The sequence below is a fragment of the Tenrec ecaudatus genome, chromosome 1 (assembly GCF_050624435.1).
Source record: "Tenrec ecaudatus isolate mTenEca1 chromosome 1, mTenEca1.hap1, whole genome shotgun sequence".
NCBI classification, from domain to species: domain Eukaryota; kingdom Metazoa; phylum Chordata; class Mammalia; order Afrosoricida; family Tenrecidae; genus Tenrec; species Tenrec ecaudatus.
Genome location: NC_134530.1, coordinates 71,990,119 through 72,010,987, shown reverse-complemented (window position 1 = coordinate 72,010,987; position 20,869 = coordinate 71,990,119). Strand labels below are relative to the sequence as shown.

Sequence of the window (20,869 nt, the reverse complement as noted above, 5' to 3'; positions counted from 1 at the left end):
TGAATAAAGAGGGAGGTAACTGACCAAGTATATATTATATACCATAGTTCACTCCACCATGATCAAGTTTACAAAAATCTCTTTTAATAATTATCCAACTTCCTCCATAGCCTTCTACATAATGGGTGTTCACAATTCAAGCCCTGTTTTTTTCCCTTCCTCTTAAGGCCCATTTTTAAGGTACTTTTCTGCTCCCTTTAGTTGATTCAGCCTAATCATCATTCCTTCGGTACAACACTTACCAGTGTCATTTTAATCATTTCTTTTTCTCCCTTGTCTCTTGGGAGTAGGAAGTGAAGAAATATTTTTGGAATAAGTAAATTAATGGACTATCTCATGTAGAAGTTTCCATCGACAAAGCACGAAAACAAGGCTAAGAGATTCTAAGTAGTGTAACATTTTAAGCTTTGTAAGCTGAGAGGCTGAAGCTGGACTTTGGGACTTCTAGGCCCAGGATTCTGTGCATGTGAGGCTAATATTGTTTAAAGGACCTGAATACACGGAGGAGCATTTCAAAGTCAACTGTCAAGAGCTGCTTTGGGACAGAACAGAGGTTATTCGATCCCAATCAGATGATCATTAGCTGTTTCACTCTAGTGATATCACTGGGTATCTCAGGCTCTCAAACTGTCACCTTTAAAATAGAAGTAATAATAACCTAGCCCATCTACTGACAGCGACAAACTACACTGAATCCCTTGAAGTCCGGGATCATGACTCTTTTGCTTGCAGCCTGGTCCTGGCACAGAGAATGCCGGTTGACACACAGTAAGTGCTCATTATATATTTCTTGAAATTGGGAAAATATGTGGGTATATGGCCATTATCACAGCATCCAATTATCTGATTATCACAGTTCTCCAACTGTTTGCCAAGATGGACCTTCCACTATTCGTTCATCTTCCAAAGGCAAACTGAACTCTGCCCCCATTCATTTTCCCTCCCCAAAGTTGGGCGGGACAATCCTTCCTAGACTTGGACAGGGGTGGTCAGGGACAGTCAGATATGATCCAGCTGCACCATGAGCATCACCATGTCAAGCCCAATGGGACTCTTAGGAGTTATCCCTGGACTCTTCCAAGTGGCGTTTCTGCTCAGCCTGGGTTTCCTGCTGATCAATGTGACCCGGTTCTACCTGCGCAGGCAGTGGCTGCTCAAAGCTCTGCAGCAGTTCCCGTCACCTCCCTCTCACTGGCTCTTCGGACACAAGTATGAGGTAGGAACTAGGGGTTCTGGCAGAGGGTCAGCAGGGAGGGTTTGAGTTGAGAGTATGAGCAAGTCAAGACATGAAGCCTTGTTAGGTGAATCTGTACCTGCCTTCAGTCACCCCTCAGGCATCTGCTCTCTACTCTCAGCAATGGGGAGCTCATTTACTCACAAGAAGGCTCTCTTATTCTTGTTGACATTCTTTGATTACTCCTGGGTAGATCAGAAGTCTGTCCAGACCACTTTGCAGAGCTGAAGGCAAATGGTCTTTCCTTCTGCGTCCTCTCATCTCCAGCTTGAGCAGCTTCAGTTGTAAAGAACAAGGCTTCCAGTTGCTTTCTGGGGCCAGTTACTCAATCCAGTGGCTCAGTTACTTGTGCTGCTGGAACAAAATAATAACCACCAATGGGTGGCTTTGCAGAATAGGAATTGTTGTTTCCTAGTTTTGGAGCCTGTTGTTTTCATTGTTAGGTGCCCCCAAGTTAGTTCTGACTCATAATTTACCCTATGCACACAGCAGAATGAAACATTGCCCAGTCCTGAGCCATCCTCAGAATTATTTTTTTTGAGCGATCGCAGCTGTCACTGTGTCAGTCCATGTCTTCCAGGGGCTTCCTCTTTTTCATGGCACCTTTACTATACCCAGAAAGTTGTCCTTTTCCAGAGAGTGTTCCCTCCTGGCAACAAGTCCAAAAATGTAGGATGAATTCTTGCCATCCTAGCTCTGTCATTCGTACGGTTCTCAGTGGCTACTTCCTCAGAAGTAGACAGCTTATTTCTTCTTTGTAGTCTGAATTTTCTGCTGAAGCCTGTTCACTCTGAGTGATGCTGCTGGTATTTGAAATGCCAGTGACATAGAAACCAGCAATGTATTAACGCACAAACCACCACAGCACCGTTGGACGAACTGACAGACAAATGGTTGTTTGAAGCCAAAGAATCTAAATTAAGAGTGTCGATAGATGCAATCTCTCTCTGTCTGTCTCTGCACCCTGTGCCTCCCACCATACATGCACACACATGAGCTCTAGAGGAAGATCCTTGTCCCTCTCAGCTTCTGTAAATCTTCTTTTTCCTAGTCTTCCAGACTACATGGATGTCCCACCACTCTACTTCTGTTGCACCACTAAGTACACACTATTTCATGTTTGCCTCTATTTTCCATTTGTATATGTTACTCGGTAGGGCTTTTCCCTTCCCTCACAGTTCTGGGCTGTGAGCACTTTGGTGTACCTCCCTTTAACCCAGTGCCCACCACACAGCAAGGCACATAGTACATGATCAGCCCAAGTGTGTTAACTGACAGAAGAAGAGGGGCTGGGACAGCTGCCCCAAATGGGAAACAAAATTTGCAACCTGAGCTCTGAAGACCAATGGGGGAGGGTTACGTAGAGGCGTGCTCATGAAGAGATTGTGGATAGAAGAAGCATTAGGAAGAGGTGAAGGCTGGAGGGGGTCAATTCCTCTCCTTTCTCCAAGCAGCCAACAGGATGATCAGCAGAGTGAAGCTGAGGAGTGGAGCTGTCCAATCTAAAAGCAGGCGAATACCCAAAGCTCCATTTGTTCACACAGATTGGGGAAATAATGCCTTCCACACATTTGATAAGATTTGGAAATTATTATTTTTCTAAATGCAGTTGTCACCAGCTGCCATAAACTTGTTGTGGTCCATTCTTGTAACCCTTTCCTGCTAGTCTTCTTGTTCTTGTCTGGTTAGATCAGACCAGGTTGCCCATTTCTCTTAAAAAAAGAATTTTATTGGAGGCTCCTAAAACTCTTATCACAACCCATATGTCCCACCATGTGTCAAGCACATTTGTACATTTGTTACCATCATCATTTTCAAAACATTTTCTTTCTACTTGAGCCCTTGGTATCAGCTCCTCATTTTTCCACCGTCCCTCCCCGATCTCCCCTCATTACACCTTGATAATTTATAAAATATTATTATTTTGTCATGTCTTACACTGTGTAAGGTCACCCTTCACCCATTTTTCTGGTGTCCATCTCCCAGGGAGCGGTTATATGTAGATCCTTGTGATTGTTCCCCTTTTCTATCCCACCTTCCCCTTTTCCTTCTGGTATTGCTACATTTATTATTGGTCCTGAGTGGTTTGTCCTGGACTCCCTGTGTTTCCAGTTCTTATCTGTACCACTATACATCCTCTGGTCTACCCATATTTGTAAGGTAGAATTGGGATCATGATAGTGGGGGGGAGGAAGCATTAAAGAACTAGAGGACAGTTGTATGCTTCATCATTGCTATACTGCACCCTGACTGGCCCATCTCCTCTCTTCAACCTTTCTGTAAGGGGATGTCCAGTTGCCTACAGATGGGCTTTGGATCTCCAACCCAAACTCCCCCTCAATCAGAATGATATGATTTCTTGTTCTTTAATGCCTGGTACCTGATTCCACTGACACCTCGTGATCACACAAGCTGGTGCCATTTCTGAGTTATGTTTTGACATAAAGAACCAGTAAACATGCTTCCAATGATTTCCCATTACAGCGATGTCCATTAGAAAATTTATATATGCAATAATCAAGTATGTTTATGAACAGAAATAATATGCTTTGAATCAGCTTTTAGTTTTGACTGGTCAATAGCAATTACAGTAAAAAAAACTACTGTTTGTAATATTTTCTCATTTTTTTCCCAAAACAATTTTATTGGGTTCTAATATATATATATCACATCATCCCACAGTTTAATATCATTAAGCAGCATTGTACAATTGCTACCCCAATAAATTTCAAAACATTATTTTCCCATTTTTAGAATTAATCATTTTATTGAGAGCTCTAACAGATGTTGCAACTATTCACAATTCATATAGATCAAGCATAATTGTATAGTTACTGTCAATAGAAGTTTCAAAAGGTTTTCCTTCAGGAGCAGAAAGGGGGAACCTATTGGAAAGATGAACATATAACAAGCCCTCACCCCCAGGAGAACAAACAACAGAAGCATGGGTGAAGGGTGACAGTGGACAGTATAAATATGAAAATAATTTAGGGTTTATCCAGGGTTCAGGAGGGTTGGAGGGTGGGAGAGGAGGGAAAAAGCAGAGCTGATACCAAGGGCTCAAGGAAAAAGAAAAAGTTTTGGAAATAATGATGGCAACATATATACAAATGTGCTTGAGGCAATTGATGCATGGATTGTTATAAGAGCCCCAATAAAATGATTTATTTTTAAAGTTTTCTTTCTTCTCGAATCCCTTGATATTAACTCCCTTTGATGCCCTCGCTCCTGCCCCCCCCCACCATGAACCCTTGTTATTATATTATATTACTGTTATTTTTATTATCTTACACCATTTAATGTATCCATTCACCTACAATTCTGTTGTTCATTTCCTCGAGTGGGGTTATATATTCATCATTCCTATCAGCTCCCCCTTTCTCCCTTTTCCGCCTCACTTCCCATACCCTCAGGGAATCATTACTTCCATTACTGTTTCTGAAGGGTTATCTTTACAAATGAACATACTCATGTGTCAGAAGATTAATGAGGTAAAACAAGAACCATAATAGTGAGGACAGAACATATTCCAGATCTAGAAAATTATTATGTTTTAATCAGTACTATACTGCACCCTTGACCTAATATCCCTTCTGTGAGGGAATGTCGAATTATCGTACAGGTGGGTTGTGTGTCTCTGTTGAGTCCACACTCCTTCATGTCAATTTGATTGCTTGTTTTTTGAAGTTCTGATAGCTATTTCTGTCAGCACCACATAATCACACAGGCTGGTGTGCTTCCTCCATGTCGGTTTTCTGGCTTCTCTGCTAGATGACCGCCTGTTTAATTCAAGCATTTAAGACTTGAATCCCAGGTTCTATATCTTTAATACCTGGGTATCATCCTCTATCTTCACCACATTTCTTTATGCACCATTTTGTCTTCAGTGATCATGTCAGAAAGGTGAGTACCATACAATGCTAAATTATTAGAACAAGCCATTCTTGTACTGAGGTAAGACTAGAGTAGAGGCCCAAAGCCCATTGGCTTCCTTATTGTATTTACACACACACATATATAGTCAAACATACCTATCTTTATATAAACATAGGTATATATATATATAATTTCTACTTATATATATAATTTCTACTATATATAATTTCTACTTTCTTCTTTCCTCTTTTCCTTTCTTCCTGCTGCACCATCATGATTATGCATCATTCACCTCTCAGTAATTTCTCTCAGACATATTTCAAATGATCAAGTTCATTTTTATTTATTAAATATTTCTATAATGTTTCAAGTGATCAGTACATATTTTTATGTATTTAATATTTCTATAATTGGTGAAATCATGTATTCAGAAGACACGGGTGATTATGATGAATGTGTTCCAGGAAGCCAATGTCAGGCAGCAAGGTATGGAAGTTAACCAGGGAGGCTCTGTTGCCTACTTACCTAAATTTACATCACAGCTCAACTAATTAACTCTAAACACCCTTCATATGACCTGGCTTATGCATTTTAAAAATTGAGATGACTATAAAGATGGTATATGCAAACAAATTATTATAAGAGTTGTCCATGGTAGACACCAAAGGTGGCAATAAAAATCACTATATTTTATCTGAATTAGAATAGTGTTTGTGCTTAGGTATGCTGAGAATTTAGTAGTTTTAACAAACTCAACTATTAACAGTAATTTCAACCTGTACAGGTCAAAGGAAAATTCAAAACAGAAGGAAAATTCAAAACAATGGGCTTCAAATATCCTCAAAAAGTTCTCACCCCTTTGTCTTTTCCCCTTGGGTATGTCCTGTCACATTTGTGTCTGCCAGACCAGTAGAGCCCATGCCTGTCTAGTATTTGTGTGGGGCTCACTTTCTTTGCTCTGTGTGTTTGGTAAAGCAGAGGGTCAGTGAGAAAGAGGGAGACCTACAAGGAGGGGGATGGACACCGTGATGATAACAACAGACCCTAATACAGTAACGATTATGAGCATGAATTAGGCCTATGCAATGTTTGATTTTCTTGTCCTTCAGGTCACTGAGTCAGAGTCCACTAAACTGCCTATCACATGATTTAATAAATAACTATCTAACAAATCAATAAACACCTATCTTGCATTTGAATCACTCATGTAGTTTTACTCACTCATTTATTTAAGTGGACATATTTTGGGATGTCCCTCAAGATAACTTTCTCTAAGATTATATTCCTACCCACAAGTTGGGTGGGCCTCTCTCCTAACACCCCCATTTAACCTGTGCCACAGTAGATTGTACCACAAGGAGCCCTCACGTGGGCTGGTCTCATCCTCTCCTCAGAATCGGATTCAGCAGCACAACGCTGAAATAACATTTTGCAGAAGGGAAGTGACAGCACAAGAAGGATTTAACCGTCCTTCTCCACTGCATCCAAGTCAGGTGCAGGAGGAAAGAATTGGTTTCTGTTTGCTCATGGCGGCATTCCAGCTTCCAGAATAGTGCCGGATACATCGTAGATCTTCAATGAATGTTCGCGGAATGAACTAATGGTTGCATTAACACTAAAAACAAAACAAAACAAAAAAAAACACCCAGAGATTCAGAGGCCAGCAAGTCTCTAATGTCTGTGTCTGCATTTTTCAGAATTCTTTCTGCTTCAGACATTGGACTCCTTGGGACTCTTGTTGGCTCCCAGCCTTCCCCACCCCCTTGCTTGTTTCTTAAATTAGCTCAAGTTTTATCTGTCATTTACAATATGAATTGTACTATTAGGACTCCTACACACATTCCCTCTCCCTGTCAATTTCCTCTATGAAAACGGTATTTCCTGTGATCTCTACTCTGCATTGTTGGTGTTAGCTGTGGTTGAGCCAGGTCGGATGAACAGCCACCCCGTGTCCAACAGAATGAAACTGGCCAGGCCTGTGCCATCCTGATATTGTGCTGATGGTTGAGCCCATTGTTGGCAGCCATTGTGTCCATCGATCTTTCAGGAGCCTTCCACCTTTTCTCTGCCCTCCTGCTTGACCTGAATAGGACATCATGTAGCAGATTTCACTGTCCTTAGTTCTCTATGGAGCATCCAGGCTGTGTTTCTTCCAAGACAGAAGTAATTGTTCTTTTGACGGTTCATGGTACTTTCAATATTTTTTATTAGCATCATCATTCCGATGCTGGGCTCTAATAAAACAGTGATAACCAGCATCCAAACTGAGTTTGCCAACAAGTGACCAACAACTAAAATGGCCACACTGGAATGAATATGATGTACTACGATCAAACCAAAGGGCTGAGGGAATCCAGGGAAAGGACATGTTGGGGTGAATAGGATTGAGTTTAAACTCATATCATCTGGGCGTATCATTAAGCTTTGTTTCCTCCTTCCTCTGTAAAATGGGATAGAGTAATAATCCTTACCTGACCACAGATTGAGCAACACATAATGCTCAATAATGTGAAAAGGGTTTGCATACTGTAGAGTCTTCCTGAATATTTATTACCTGCCTTTCAAATGTAAGTTTCTGGAAGCAGTTCAGAGTGAGGTTCGAAAGCTCAGCAAAAAGGGCACAGATGCAGCATTAGGGCAAGTCTTAGATCCACAACAAAAGTCTAGGTCAAAGACCAGACCATCAGAAACTGCTCCACCCCACTAATCTCTGTAGACAGGTAATGAACTACTATCCCCTTGCCTACCCTTCTTCCACACTTCCAATACTATTTCAAAAACAAATTTTCTTTGCTTTGTCTTTCCCTTGATTACAGTTTCAAGCAGATCAAGAGCTGGAACAGATTCTGAAATGGGTAGATAAATTCCCATCTGCCTTTCCTCGCTGGATGTGGGGGAGCGAGGTCTTCTTACAGGTCTATGATCCTGATTACCTTAGGGTGATTCTGGGAAGATCAGGTAAGGCAAAACTCACAACCACCTGGAGAAGCTACTTCCTTTAAAAAAATAGCATTCTAAAATATCTCGGATTAACTCTAAACATATATAACATTCCCTATATCAAACACAATATCAATGTCATCATGTTGGATATTTAACACAACTGTGTGGGGTTGATGATCCTTCCTTCCTTCTTCTATTACATTTCTTCCCCTCATTCTTCCTCTCATTTCCTTCCCTGAATTGCATTCCTGCCATTTCCTTCCCACCATTCTTTCTCGTTTCCTTCCTTCCCTCCTTCCATCCCATCCCATTCCATTCGCTTCTCTTCTTTTCTGTTCTTCATTTTTCTTTTACCCAAATACCTCCCTTTGGGCTTCCTTCTCTCTCTTCTTTTCTTCTTTCTTTCCACCAAACTGATATGCTCTGTGATGTACTCTGTCCCATGAAAGAAAGAAAAATTGTGCATCCACTCTGCAGGGCCTGTTGTGGGATGTAAGGTGGCAAAGCTGCTAGCTGCTAGCATTTTTTACTGGTTGGCATTTAAGACGTTATCACATTTTTAACCAATTCTCTGCCCTAATCCTAAGAGTTTCTGATCGAGATACAATGAACCTGCATCCCTTTCACTCATGTTCTAATGACCTTCCTTTCCATTCAGATCCAAAGGCAATGGGATCCTACAGATTCTTGAGCCCCTGGATTGGTATGTATAAACAATGACTACATTCCACTCCTCAGGTAACTTTGTCAAAAGTCCTCCTTGGCTCATAAAGAACAGCAGATGTCCAATCATCACTATCACCGCCCCTGCATGTGAATCAAGCCTCGAATCTCCACTTTTCCAATATCCTAACCATATCATCTTGGTGATTGGAATTCTCTAATAATTCTGCTCCTTCCACATTTGTTCTCAGTTTACTCAAAACGTTAATATCTGGCTCTCAGACCAACATTTTCAAGATGCATGTCATGGCTATCATAATCACATCCCATGCACCAGTTAAATAGAAAAATCAGCATTCTTAAAATGTGATTTTGTAAAATTGTGCAAATGATGTCTTCAGCTGTTTCTCTCCCAGGACAGTTTTATTCCTCCTAATTTGTCTCCAGTATCCCCTTTGATCCCATCTCCCCCAAACACACACACACGTTCTCTCCGGGTCAGGGGAAGGTCTGCTCCTGCTGAATGGACCAACATGGTTCCAGCACCGACGGATGCTGACTCCAGCCTTCCATTATGACATCCTACAGCCCTACGTGCAGCTCATGGCCGACTCTGTCCAAGTGATGCTGGTGAGTGGGTCTCTCTCTCTCTCTCTGTCTGTCTCTTTCTCGTACCTATATACACACTCTCTCACTTACATATCCCTGAATGCACTCACAACACACCTTCTCACAGTCCGCTCTTAAACATGCTGTCCCAGGACATCCATAAAACACAGAATGACACTCAGACCCACCAACATGAATATTACCCTTTTAATATTTGACTGAGTACCCCCCTGCCCCCCCAAAATAATGAACAATGGAATATTTTTTCAAAACGATGTATTCAAATTTTGTTACAAAACAACTTTATCACCTTCAACGTTTTCTCCATTACAATTAATACATTTGTTAAATCTGCAATTCATTCTTGGAAACATTTTTTGAAATGCATCTGTTTGGATGGCTGGCACCAGCCCTGTTTTTTCCTTCACCTTTTCTACACTGTCAAATCACTGTCCTTTCTTGTCCTTTTTCATTCGTGGAAACAAAAAGAAGTCTCACAGAGGTTGTTAGGTGAATAAGATACTTGGGGAAAGGGAGCCATGCTGTTTTTTGTCAGAATCCAGCCCACTAAGATGGTTGTGTGAGTGTGTGCTTTGTCCTGGTGGCAAAACCAGTCAGTCCACCATCTGCCACAAATCAGGCCTTTTGGTCTCAGTTATGCAATCTTTATAGAACATCTAGAGAAAAAAATGATTAACAGTCTCACCTGGTGGAAAGGAGTCCAAATGCACTACAAGTTGAAAATATTATCCTTTTGAGGAAGTTGACGGACATCCAAAATGATGTTTGTCACCAATCGCCATTTCACCTTTTTTGGAACTAGAAAACCCCTCATGCACTTGAGTTTTCCCACAGCGCTGTCCTTGCAAAGCTGTCTTTCACGTCACATCTGTTTCTGTGGCATTTTTCTCCAGCAGGAAACAAAATTTCACAGCTGCATGCTGTTCTCTTAAATCAGCCATCACAAGAAAATGAGGTTTGAGTGAAAGTGCTGTTACTAAACAATTCACTGTGGCCAGAAGGAACGTTCCCACCTGACGACACTGGCTGCACTAACTCTGAATGAGTTGCTGGATGCTCGCCTAGTGGGAAAAATTCGGACTATGAAAGTTATGCGGTTCCCAGCACAATTCCACTTGTTTTGTTTTTGTCAGAGGGTAAACCCTCATACACATTGTCAACCTCTTAGGTACATTTATAAGTCCAAGATCCATTGACTCGCACAGACACTTATGGGCACTATCACTCACTCTGTTGTGATTTTACACTTGAACACACATGTGCTCACACTCATGCTGAGACGTGGATTCAGACAAACCACATAAATGCACATATTTAGACACACCAAGATACACTTATCCATAAAACATAGTAGGCATGTACTCTACATGTGTTTGCACATGTGATCAAATACACCACCTTCAGTGTGGCCAAACAAGTTCAGTTCTCATATTAGTATAGATAAAATACCTAAACCCTCCTCTGGCACTTACAGAAATTGTATTCTCAGAGCACTATTGCGAAAGCAGTTGTCCCTAGGCCTCCAGACTGTCCTGACAGCATGGGTTTGTAGGTGCTTTGACAGAGGATCCACCACTCTCTTGGATCCATCTTTTTTCATAGCTCATCTCCTCACCACCCACTTCCATGTGTTCCAGCCATTCATCTGGTCTGGGGTGCAGACTTGTGCATGAATTCGAGCCATTTCTTAGGGACATGAAACCTGGATATATATATTCAGGCCTATCATACCACCACTTTGTGGGAGGACTCTGATTTGTTACCCACTTTTGACTCAGTACAATAAATAAAATTACTGAATGAACATGGACTTTCTGGTTTCTTTTCTAAGAGGGAACCCAGCCTGATGTTTTAGACTTTATCTTGGATTTACATATTTGATACCTGAAAATTGGGTACATCAGCTCTCAGGACAATAAAGGATTATCCTAATTCAGAAGTCCAGAAACGAAATAGAAAAAAATGATAATTTATCAAGGGCTTATGAAGTAGGGAGGGAGTGGAAGGGGGAAATGCCGTGATACCAGGGGCACTAGTAGAAAGAAAATGTTTTTCAAAGGATGATGGAAACATATGTACAAATGTGCTTGACAGAGTGCATGCATGTATGGATTGTCATAAGAGCTGTATGAGACCCAATAATGAGTTACAAAACAAACAAACCAGAAAACAGTTTGTTTTGGTTTATGCTGGTAACCAATAACCAATGAAAATTGCTCAATAATTTAAATTGTATTTATATTATTAAAAATTAAAATTAAAATCAATGGGTAAATAGACTTTGTTTACAATATTTGCTTTACAGTCTTTCTTTGTGACAATGTCATTGGCTGGTGAAGTCGAAGAATTCCCAGTAAGACATCCAAAAACAGAGAGTAGAATCTAATCTGACTAGGAAGACCTTTAGAGGCATTCTGTGTAAAGCCAATGTCCATTTCTGCACAGGAAAAATGGGAGAAGCTGGTCATTCAGGACTCCCATGTGGAGCTGTTTGACCATGTCTCCTTGATGACCCTGGACACCATCATGAAATGCGCCTTCAGCTACCAGAGCAACACCCAGTTGAACAGGTCAGCAAAACCTTCAGCTCAGAGTCCTGGTATATAACAACTGATTGGGCACTTACCAGTTGGACAGGTGGGGCAGCTTGAATGGGCATCTTGGATGGTCACCTCCAAACAAAGCAAGATTCTATCCTAAAATCCAGCTACATAATCAAAAGCCTGATTGCTCATGCCAGTTTACAAGGGCTGGGGGGACAACAAAGGTTATAAGATCAAAAGACACGGATTGCTCTGTGGTGTTATGCATGCTGTTTGGAGCTGTCTTCTCCTAGATTTGCACTCAGACTCAGGGTGAGAGATACTTCTCCCCTTTAGTCTCATCAGCATCGTCTTCTTTTAGGAGCACCCACGCCTACATCAAGGCTGTTGGAGACCTGTCCAAACTATTTTTTTCACGTGTGAGGAATGCCTTCCATCAGACTGACATCATCTATGGATTGACACCTGAGGGCCGCTTAAACCACCGAGCCTGTGAAGTTGCCCACAAACACACAGGTACTGGTTTCTTTTCCCAGATAGTCTCTTTATTCACCAAAGCCCACAAAAAAGAACTTAACCCGACACCTGTGATGTAGTCAAACCCATCATTGCTTCTTTGGGAAGAGGTTCATCCGTAGGGAGGTACATGTCTCTGGTTGGAGGTGAGCAGTAATATATTACGTGGCATAGTCCGCATCAGAGATGCACATATGCCTCCATACTTGGAAATGGTTGATGAAACGGCTTCCCAGGAAACCGTCAAACAGAATTTGATTGACTTTTCTAGCAGAGAGGTCCAGATTCACACCCCACTGCTGTTAGAGCTTCACCTTTGACCCCCAGCCATCCCGCACACTACGCCTGAGCTCGCCTCAGTGAGACCAGCTCCCAGTTCAGTGTCGGTGATGACTGATGGGGGCTGCTGTGGGTGTCTGGCTGCTGTGCCAAGCTCTTCCCTTACACCGATGGCCATATTCGTGAAACAGACCAAGTGATCAAGCAGAGGAAGGCTTATCTGCAGGAAGAGAGAGAACTGGAAAAGGTCAGAAGGAAGAAGAACTTGGATTTCCTCGACATTCTCCTCTGTGCAAAAGTGAGTGTGGGAGAGGCTTGAGGCTTGCCCCCAACATTCCAGGGTCCGGGGTAAACCTGCACACGGCTCGGGGCTTCCCCAGATGGAGGACGGGAGCAGCCTGTCTGACCAGGACCTCCGTGCCGAAGTGGACACGTTCATGTTTGAAGGCCATGACACCACAGCCAGTGGCATCTCTTGGATCCTCTATGCCCTGGCCACGCACCCCAAGCACCAGCAGTCTTGCCGGGAGGAGGTTCAGAGCCTCCTGGGGGATGGATCCTCCATCACATGGTGAGTGCACAAGAGATCAGAGAGCTCTTCCTCTCTGTAAGAGGAGAAGCAACTGGCCTACCCAGAATGTGAATACTTTTCAGCCTGGGATTCTTCTCCCTAGGGATCATTTAAGCCAAATGCCCTACACCACCATGTGCATCAAGGAGGCCCTGCGAATCTACCCTCCAGTGCCCGGTATTGGCCGAGTTCTCAGCAAACCCATTACCTTTTCTGATGGACGCTCCTTACCCAAAGGTATGACTTTCACCACACTAACTTGCAGCAACTATATCAACCAAAAACAACAGTTTCCACCAAGTTTATCCTGAGCCATGATGATCCATTGTGTGATAAATAGAACTGAATTTCATAGGAATAGACTGTTAGAGTTTCAGAAGTAAATCACCAAACATTTCTTTTAAAATATTTTTAAAATCACTTGCTTGTGGGCCCTGACAGGCAAACAATCCTTATGGGTGGACTAAGTACTCTAACCTTTGGTTAGCTGAACTAGTGTGACTCTCCAGCATCCAACTATTCTAAGAATTATGGATCTATCTATGGGGGTTAATAGGGTGGTTATTCAATGTGCTGAGGCATCTCCACACGGAGAGTTTTGCTTTAGAATGGCCTCTTTAGCTCTAAATCCTACTTTCCTGAGAAGTGGAAGGACAGAACAGAGAACCAGAGAAGGACAGAGGTCGATGTGGTCCTTTCTTTATGAGGCTTCATGCCAAATGAGAGAGATCAGGAAATCCAGGGTTGTGGTTAAGTGCTGTCCATGATCATAGGATTCCTCAGGGTGATGGCACAGAGCATCTGATGACCAGATGAGAAGCCATGGGCTTGTTCAGAACCCATCTGCAGGCTTGCCTCTCAGTTCTCTGAATTACAGGTCTGCTGCACCCTAGCTTTGTGGTCCTAGAAAAGTCAGACACCTCTCTGAACCTAATGGGTCTCCTTTAAAACACTGGAAAATGAGCAGGTTGTCCTTGAATGGTGACTTTGCAGGGACATTTGGGTCATGTACATTTCCCTCTGGCACGTGAGTGACTACAAACAATCAGCCTCCGTTGCTTTCTTGCTTCTCCTGGTTTGTGGCACCCAGTCCTTCTGTGTGTCCACAACCATTGGACAGGCTGAAAAAGGAGGGCAACCCCTCTTAGGTATATCAGTCCTTTGTCTCTTTCTAAATTTCCCCACAGGAATCATAGTCTCACTGAACATTCATGGCCTTCATCACAATCCCAAGGTGTGGTCCAATCCAGAGGTATGAGCCCTGGGGAATCCGGAATGGGATGATTTCCTAATACCAACACCTCGTCAACCTCCCACCCCGGAAGTCCCACCCCTTATGAATTGGAAGGAAGACCTTGACCCTATTTGCTCAGTCTCTGCTTCTCTCTCTGTAGGTGTTTGACCCTTTCCGGTTTGCACCAGGCTCCACTCATCATAGTCATGCCTTTCTGCCCTTCTCAGGAGGATCAAGGTGAGGAAGCTTCCTGGAAAGGAGAAAGGCTCTTTGGGTGTCTCCCCCAGTGGCATTGATCTTCCTCGTTCCCCTGTGGCAGGCTCTGCTATTCCTGGGAGTGTTGGTGTTTGTGAGAAAGGTCTTTGTGTGTGTCACTGTACAAAAATAAGGAGCAGTAGCTAGAAAAGCCATGGAAGTTTGTACCTACTGCTCCTCCCAATGGCAGCCAACAATCAACCAGAGTGAATTTTCAAAGTTCTGTTATGTGGGTATTTGTCTCACTCTAGTACTATCTCCAGTATAGAATATCTTGGGATTTTCCTTTTTTAAAAAATGTTTTTCCAAAATCCCCCAATTTTTCATGGCAGATTCTTCACATCCTTATCATACTCAGCACCACTTGTCTGTCAGTTTGTCATACTCTGATGGGTTGAGTGTTGCTGGGGGGTTGGAAAGGGGTTTTGCTCTATTTCAAACACTATATTAAATTTCCAGCAAGATCATCCAAGGTGAACAAGTTTCAGCTGAACTTCCAGAATAATTAGAGACAACAAAAAATGACTAGACCATCCTCATCAGAATGGGTAGCCTCTGAAAAACTTATTAAAAGAAGCAAAACATTGTTAGGTATATATGAATAGGAGATAAATTTTGTTAGTTATAGTGCCAGAAATGAATTCTTTCAGCTCAGAAGGTACTCAAATATTGCTTTAAAAAAAGCTGCCTTCTCAAAGTTGAATCAACCAAAATGATGTAGTTTAATATAGGTTTTAGGACCTTTATTTGATGATGGAATGTCTCAGAATGAGAAGAAATAGCCGTGAACTTTTAGTAATGATAGACAGTTGGAATGTATGAAGTGTGAATCTAAGTAAAGTGGAAGTGTCAAAATAGAAATGGAACACATGCAGAAATATACCCTGTGAGAGGATAATATCTACATACATACAAGGGAGTCACGTGAATACAACAGCCACGCATTAAACCTAGTGTGGAAGAATTCTACCAACTTCTTTTTTTACTCATATATTCATTTAATAGCAGAGGTTATAGAAATTTTCATGGATAAAAGAAACACAAAAACAACATTTTTAAATCTCTGGTGATAAAGAAAAACTGGGGAATTTTTTCTCTCATAACTTTTGATGCTAGTTATCCCATTTATTAAGTATGTTTTTTTATTTTGTTTTTCTTAATTTTTTAATTAAAAGATCCTTTGATTGGAGACTCTTACAATTCTTTTTCTTTTTTTTTTTTTTTTGTAGTTAGTTCGGGGATCGTTTGCTGGCCCTTAGGAGCGTTTTCCAGTCCAGTCTGTTGGGGCACCACGCCCTGGCCCCAAAGTCCACTTTCAGCATTCCCTGGGGACCTTGATGCTCCATTCCCTTGCTGTTCCGCTGCACTCCCCCAGAGCTTTGCCTCGGTGTGGTGGGATCAGGTCAGGTGCAATTCCCACAGTGTGTCTCTGGTGCTGTCCCCTGTATCGCCATTGGTCACTGAGTGGCATCATTTCTCATAGTGGGGCCAGCCGTGTTGTTCTCTCTGTGGACTGGCTGCTCTACTCAGGAACATCATCCTCACGGCCTAGTGGGCCAGGCTGTGTTCCACTCTCTCCTCCTGCCCCTTCATCTGCTCCCGTGTGCTCTGTTCAGATATGTCTACAGACAACTCTTATTACAATCCACACATCAATTGTATCAGGCCTATTAGTACATATGTCCCCATTGTTCTTTTCTTGACATTTACTTCCTATTGAGTTCTTGGGATCAGCTCTTCTTTTTTTTCCCACTCCCCCAACATGGCCCCTTAATAAATTATAAATTATTATTATTTTCACATCTCACATTGTCCTCTGTCTCCCGTCCCTCATGGTGTCTGTTGTTCTTCCCCCTGGAGAGGTGTGTGTGGCTATGTGCCAATCATTGCCATTGGTTCCCCTTCTCTCCCTCCCCACTCCCCCTACCCTTTTGGTATTGCTATTCCCATTCTTCTCCCTGCATTCTGAGTGTCCTGATTTTTATCTCTTATCTATACCTGTGTACATGCTCTGGTCCACCCTTGAGTGAAAAGCAGCATTATGATCATGACAGTGGAGGATGGGGAAGCATCAAGAAACCAGAGGACTATTGTGTGGTCCATCGGTACTCTACTGCACCTTAGTTCACTCATCCCTTCCCTGCAACCCCTCTGTGGGGGGATGTTCCAGTGTCTACAGATGGACTTTGGGTCTCTGCTCTAACTCCTCTTGTTCTCAACAATGTGTTTTTGTTTGTTCATTGTTTCCTTGTTACTAATCTTCTGATGCCTGTTACCCGGTTCCGGTGACACCTTAGGATCACACTGGATGGTGTGCTTCTTCCATGGGGGCTTGCTGCTTCCCTGCTGGATGACCGCTTATTTAACTTCAAGCCATTAAGACCCTAGATGCTATATCTTTTAATAGCCAGGCACCATCTGTCTTCTTCACCACATTTGCTTATGCAACAATTTTGTCTTCAGTGATCGTGTGGGTGGGCGGTGGGTGGGGAGGGTGGCATATGAGCTTCCCCAAATGCCAGTTTGTTAGAACAAGGTGTTCTTGTATTGAGCAAGGGTATGAGCTGAGGCCCAAGGTTTGTCTATTTCTTCAGTGCATTGCCTATAACTGTATGTACATAGGCCATTATCTCTATTTTTATGGATTAAGGTATTTACATAAATACACACCTCTGCTTATACCTTTATCTATAGATTTACTTGCTAGAGCATTCCTCTGTTTCCTTTTGCCTTCCTCCTGCCCCACCAGCAAGTTCTCCCTTTGTCCACCTCTTAGGACTTCCTCTCAGCTAGAATGCTGTTGCTCCAAAATCCACAGGATCTCTATAACTTCCTTGCTGTTGGATGTAATTTCCTAGTTGTTACCCTGTCTATGGTGTTGTTTGCTCACTACAACCTTCCCCTGGCCACCTTCTCCCCACAAGACCCTCCAGGGCCATTGACTCTATTGCTTTCTCCAAGAGCTTGCTTCTCAACCCTGCCTTATGCTTTAAAATAATTTTATTAGGGACTCATACAACTCGTACCTCAATCCATACTTACATCAATTGTATAAAGCACATTTGTACATTCATTGCCCTTATCATTCTCAAAACATTTGCTCTCCACCTAAGACCCTGGCATCAGGTCCTCATTTTCCCCCTCCCTCCCCACACCCCCTTCCCTCATGAATTCTGGATAATTTATAAATTATTATTTTGTTATCTTGCCCTGTCCTATGTCTCCTTTCACCCACTTCTCTGTTGTCCATCCCCCAGGGAGGAGGTCACATGTAGATCCCTGTAATCGGTTCCCCCTTTCCAACCCACCCTCCCTCCACCCTTCCAGCACCGCCACCCTCACCACTGGTCCTGAAGGGATCATCTGTCCTGGATTCCCTGTGTTTCTTATCTGTACCAGTGTACATCCTCTGGTCTAGCCCGACTTTCAAGATAGAATTGGGATCATGAGAGTCGGGGCGGGGCAGAAGAAGCATTTATAAACTAGAGGAAAATTGTATTTTTCATCGTTGTTACATCACACCCAGACTGGCTCATCTCTTCCCCAAGACCCTTCTGTAAGAAGATATTCAGTGGCCTACAAATGGACTTTGGGCCTCCACTCCACACTGCCCCCCTCATTCACTACGGTAAGATTTTTTGTTCTGATGATACCTGATACCTAATCCCTTCAACACCTCGTGATTGCACAGGCTGATGTGCTTCTTTCATGTGGGCTTTGTTGCTTCTCAGTTTGATGGTCACTTGTTTACCTTCAAGCCTTTAAAACCCCAGATGCTATACCTTTTGATGGCTGGGCACCATCAGCTTTCTTCCCTACATTTGCTTATGTACCCATTTGTCTTCAGTCATTGTATCATGGAGGTGAGCACACAATGATATGATTTTTTTTGTTCTTTGATGCCTGATAACTAATCCTTTTGGCACCTCGTGATCACACTGGCTGGTGTGCTTCTTCCACGTGGGCTTTGTTGCTTCTGAGCTTAATGGCCTCTTATTTACCTTCAAACCTTTAAGACCCCAGATGCTATATCTTTGAATAGGCGGGCCTCATCAACTTTCTTCACCACATTTGCTTATTCACCCGCTTTGTCTTAAACAGTTTTGTTGGGAAGGTGAGCATCATAGAATGCGAATATAATAGAAGAAGGAATCTTGCATTGAGGGAGTACTTGAGTGGAGACCCAATGTCCTGCTGCTACCTTAATACTAAACCTATAAATATTTGCACATAAATCTATTTCACCATCGTCATATATAAATATATTTGCACATGTACATGTCTTTATCTAGACCTCTGTAAATGCCCTTTGTCTCCAGCTCTTTCCTCTATTTCCCTTCACTTTCCTCCTGTCCCATTATCATGCTCAGTTCCCACCAGGGTTTCAGTAATTCCTCTTGGTTATATTACCCTTGATCATGCCCTACCAGGCCTCCCACACCCCCCTCACTATCGCCTTAGATCACTTGTTGTTCCCTTATCCCTTGGTTTGTTAGCAACACTACCTTTACCCCCACTACCCCTTCTACCTTGTCCCCCCAGAACAGTCGGTCCCATTGTTTCCTCCTTCAGATTGTTTATCCAGCTTATCTTATTTAGACAGACCTGCAGAGATAATAACGTGCACAAAAACAAGACAGAGAAAAATCAAGCAACTATATACAACAAAACAACAACAACAAACAAATGACAAAAAAACACACAAGAAAGAGAACTTTGTACTTAGTACAAGAATTATTTGTTGGCCTTTAGGAGTGTTTTCCAGTCCAGTATGTTGGGGCACCAGGCACTGGCCCAAAGTCCACCTTCAGCATTCCCTGGGAATATCGTCGCTGCATTCCCTTGCTGTTCTGTTGCACCCCCTTAGTGTTTTGCCTTGGTGTGGCTGGATCAGATCGATGCAATTCCCACACTGTGTCTCATGCATCGTCGCCTGTAGGGATATGGGTCAATTAGGGGCATCATGTCTCATAGTGGGGCCGGCCATGTGTTCCTCTCTGTGGACCGGCTGCTGTAATTGGGAACATCATCCTCAAGGCCTATCTTCACCCTTCATCTGCTCCCCTGTGCTCCAATCAGATATGTCCCTCTCCCAGAGCTGCAGATTCAATGGCATCCTTTGAAATAAATTCTTCTGGGGGGAGGGCCAGGTTTCCACTTAGTAGTTGGGCTTAGGGCCGGCCCCCAGACCTCTGCACTGGTTCCTTACTCCATGCCAGCATGTTGCAATCACATCTTGGAGCATTGCCATCCCTGCCTTATATAAGTAGTCAAACCAACAATGTCATAGAACAAACAATAACAAACAACACACTGAGGGAAAAAAAAGAAAGGAAAAAGAGAGAGGAAAAAACATACATTGCTCCACGTCTGTCCACTGACCTTATGACTCTCTCCCCCAGGGTCCTGGGGGAGTACCAGGAGCTGCCCGTTCTAGCCTGAAGTCTATTTTGGGGGCTCTTTAGGGCCTTAGTGGTTTGGCTTTGCTCCGGTTAGTGATCAATTAAGCTCCCTTCTTGGTTTGTCCTGATGTGAAGGATTCAGACCAAACAATCTCCCAGCCATGTGTCCACATTATTATCCTCTGTCTCGGTACTCTCCAGTAAGGGGACAACATTTTTTGAATTGTTGTCAGACCTACAGTCCTCTCTGTGCTTTTGCAGCTCCATGTGGGGACATCATCCTCTGGGTTCGGTGTGACAATATGGGGTGTAGACTGATTGTCCCTTTCTCCTTTTCTTTCTTGGTTCGCTTCCTGCTGGGCATGGCACGTCGGCCCTTTGCCACCAACTGAAATTTTAGTGTTGTTCTCTGTCACAAATACTTCTACGACAGTGGTCTTTTTTGGCTCTGTTTGGGGTCAGCCATGTAGGCCAATGTTTTCATGCATTCCTCCATGTGGTTACATTGCCATCATGATTTGGTGTGTCATGGTAGTATCTGTATTCACACGCTCAATTCTGTGGAGACATAACCAATACTGCCAACCCCTCTTAATGGGTTAGTGCCCTGCTCCCCTCATGACATCATCTCAGTATCTCCTCCATCCCTTTCCTCCTTTCTCCTTAACCCCTCCCCCCTTCTTTGTGTTGGATTCACATGTACCTCCTTCGATTTGCTAGACC

The 20,869-nt window shown here is 42.9% G+C and overlaps 1 protein-coding gene across 2 annotated transcripts in view; it reads left to right on the top strand.

Annotated features, from left to right (window-relative positions):
- Window positions 1-1,021: 1,021 nt before the first annotated feature.
- LOC142435277 (cytochrome P450 4A6-like) overlaps window positions 1,022-20,869 on the top strand; it is a 28,881-nt gene continuing 9,033 nt past the window's right edge. The window contains exons 1-11 of one of the 2 annotated variants that reach the window (XM_075539727.1): window positions 1,022-1,216; window positions 7,927-8,068; window positions 8,712-8,756; window positions 9,219-9,346; window positions 11,792-11,916; window positions 12,251-12,405; window positions 12,876-12,982; window positions 13,065-13,255; window positions 13,359-13,492; window positions 14,443-14,507; window positions 14,650-14,726. In XM_075539727.1, the coding sequence (XP_075395842.1) occupies window positions 1,022-1,216; window positions 7,927-8,068; window positions 8,712-8,756; window positions 9,219-9,346; window positions 11,792-11,916; window positions 12,251-12,405; window positions 12,876-12,982; window positions 13,065-13,255; window positions 13,359-13,492; window positions 14,443-14,507; window positions 14,650-14,726 (1,364 nt within the window). The other variant, XM_075539728.1, reaches the window with a different exon arrangement.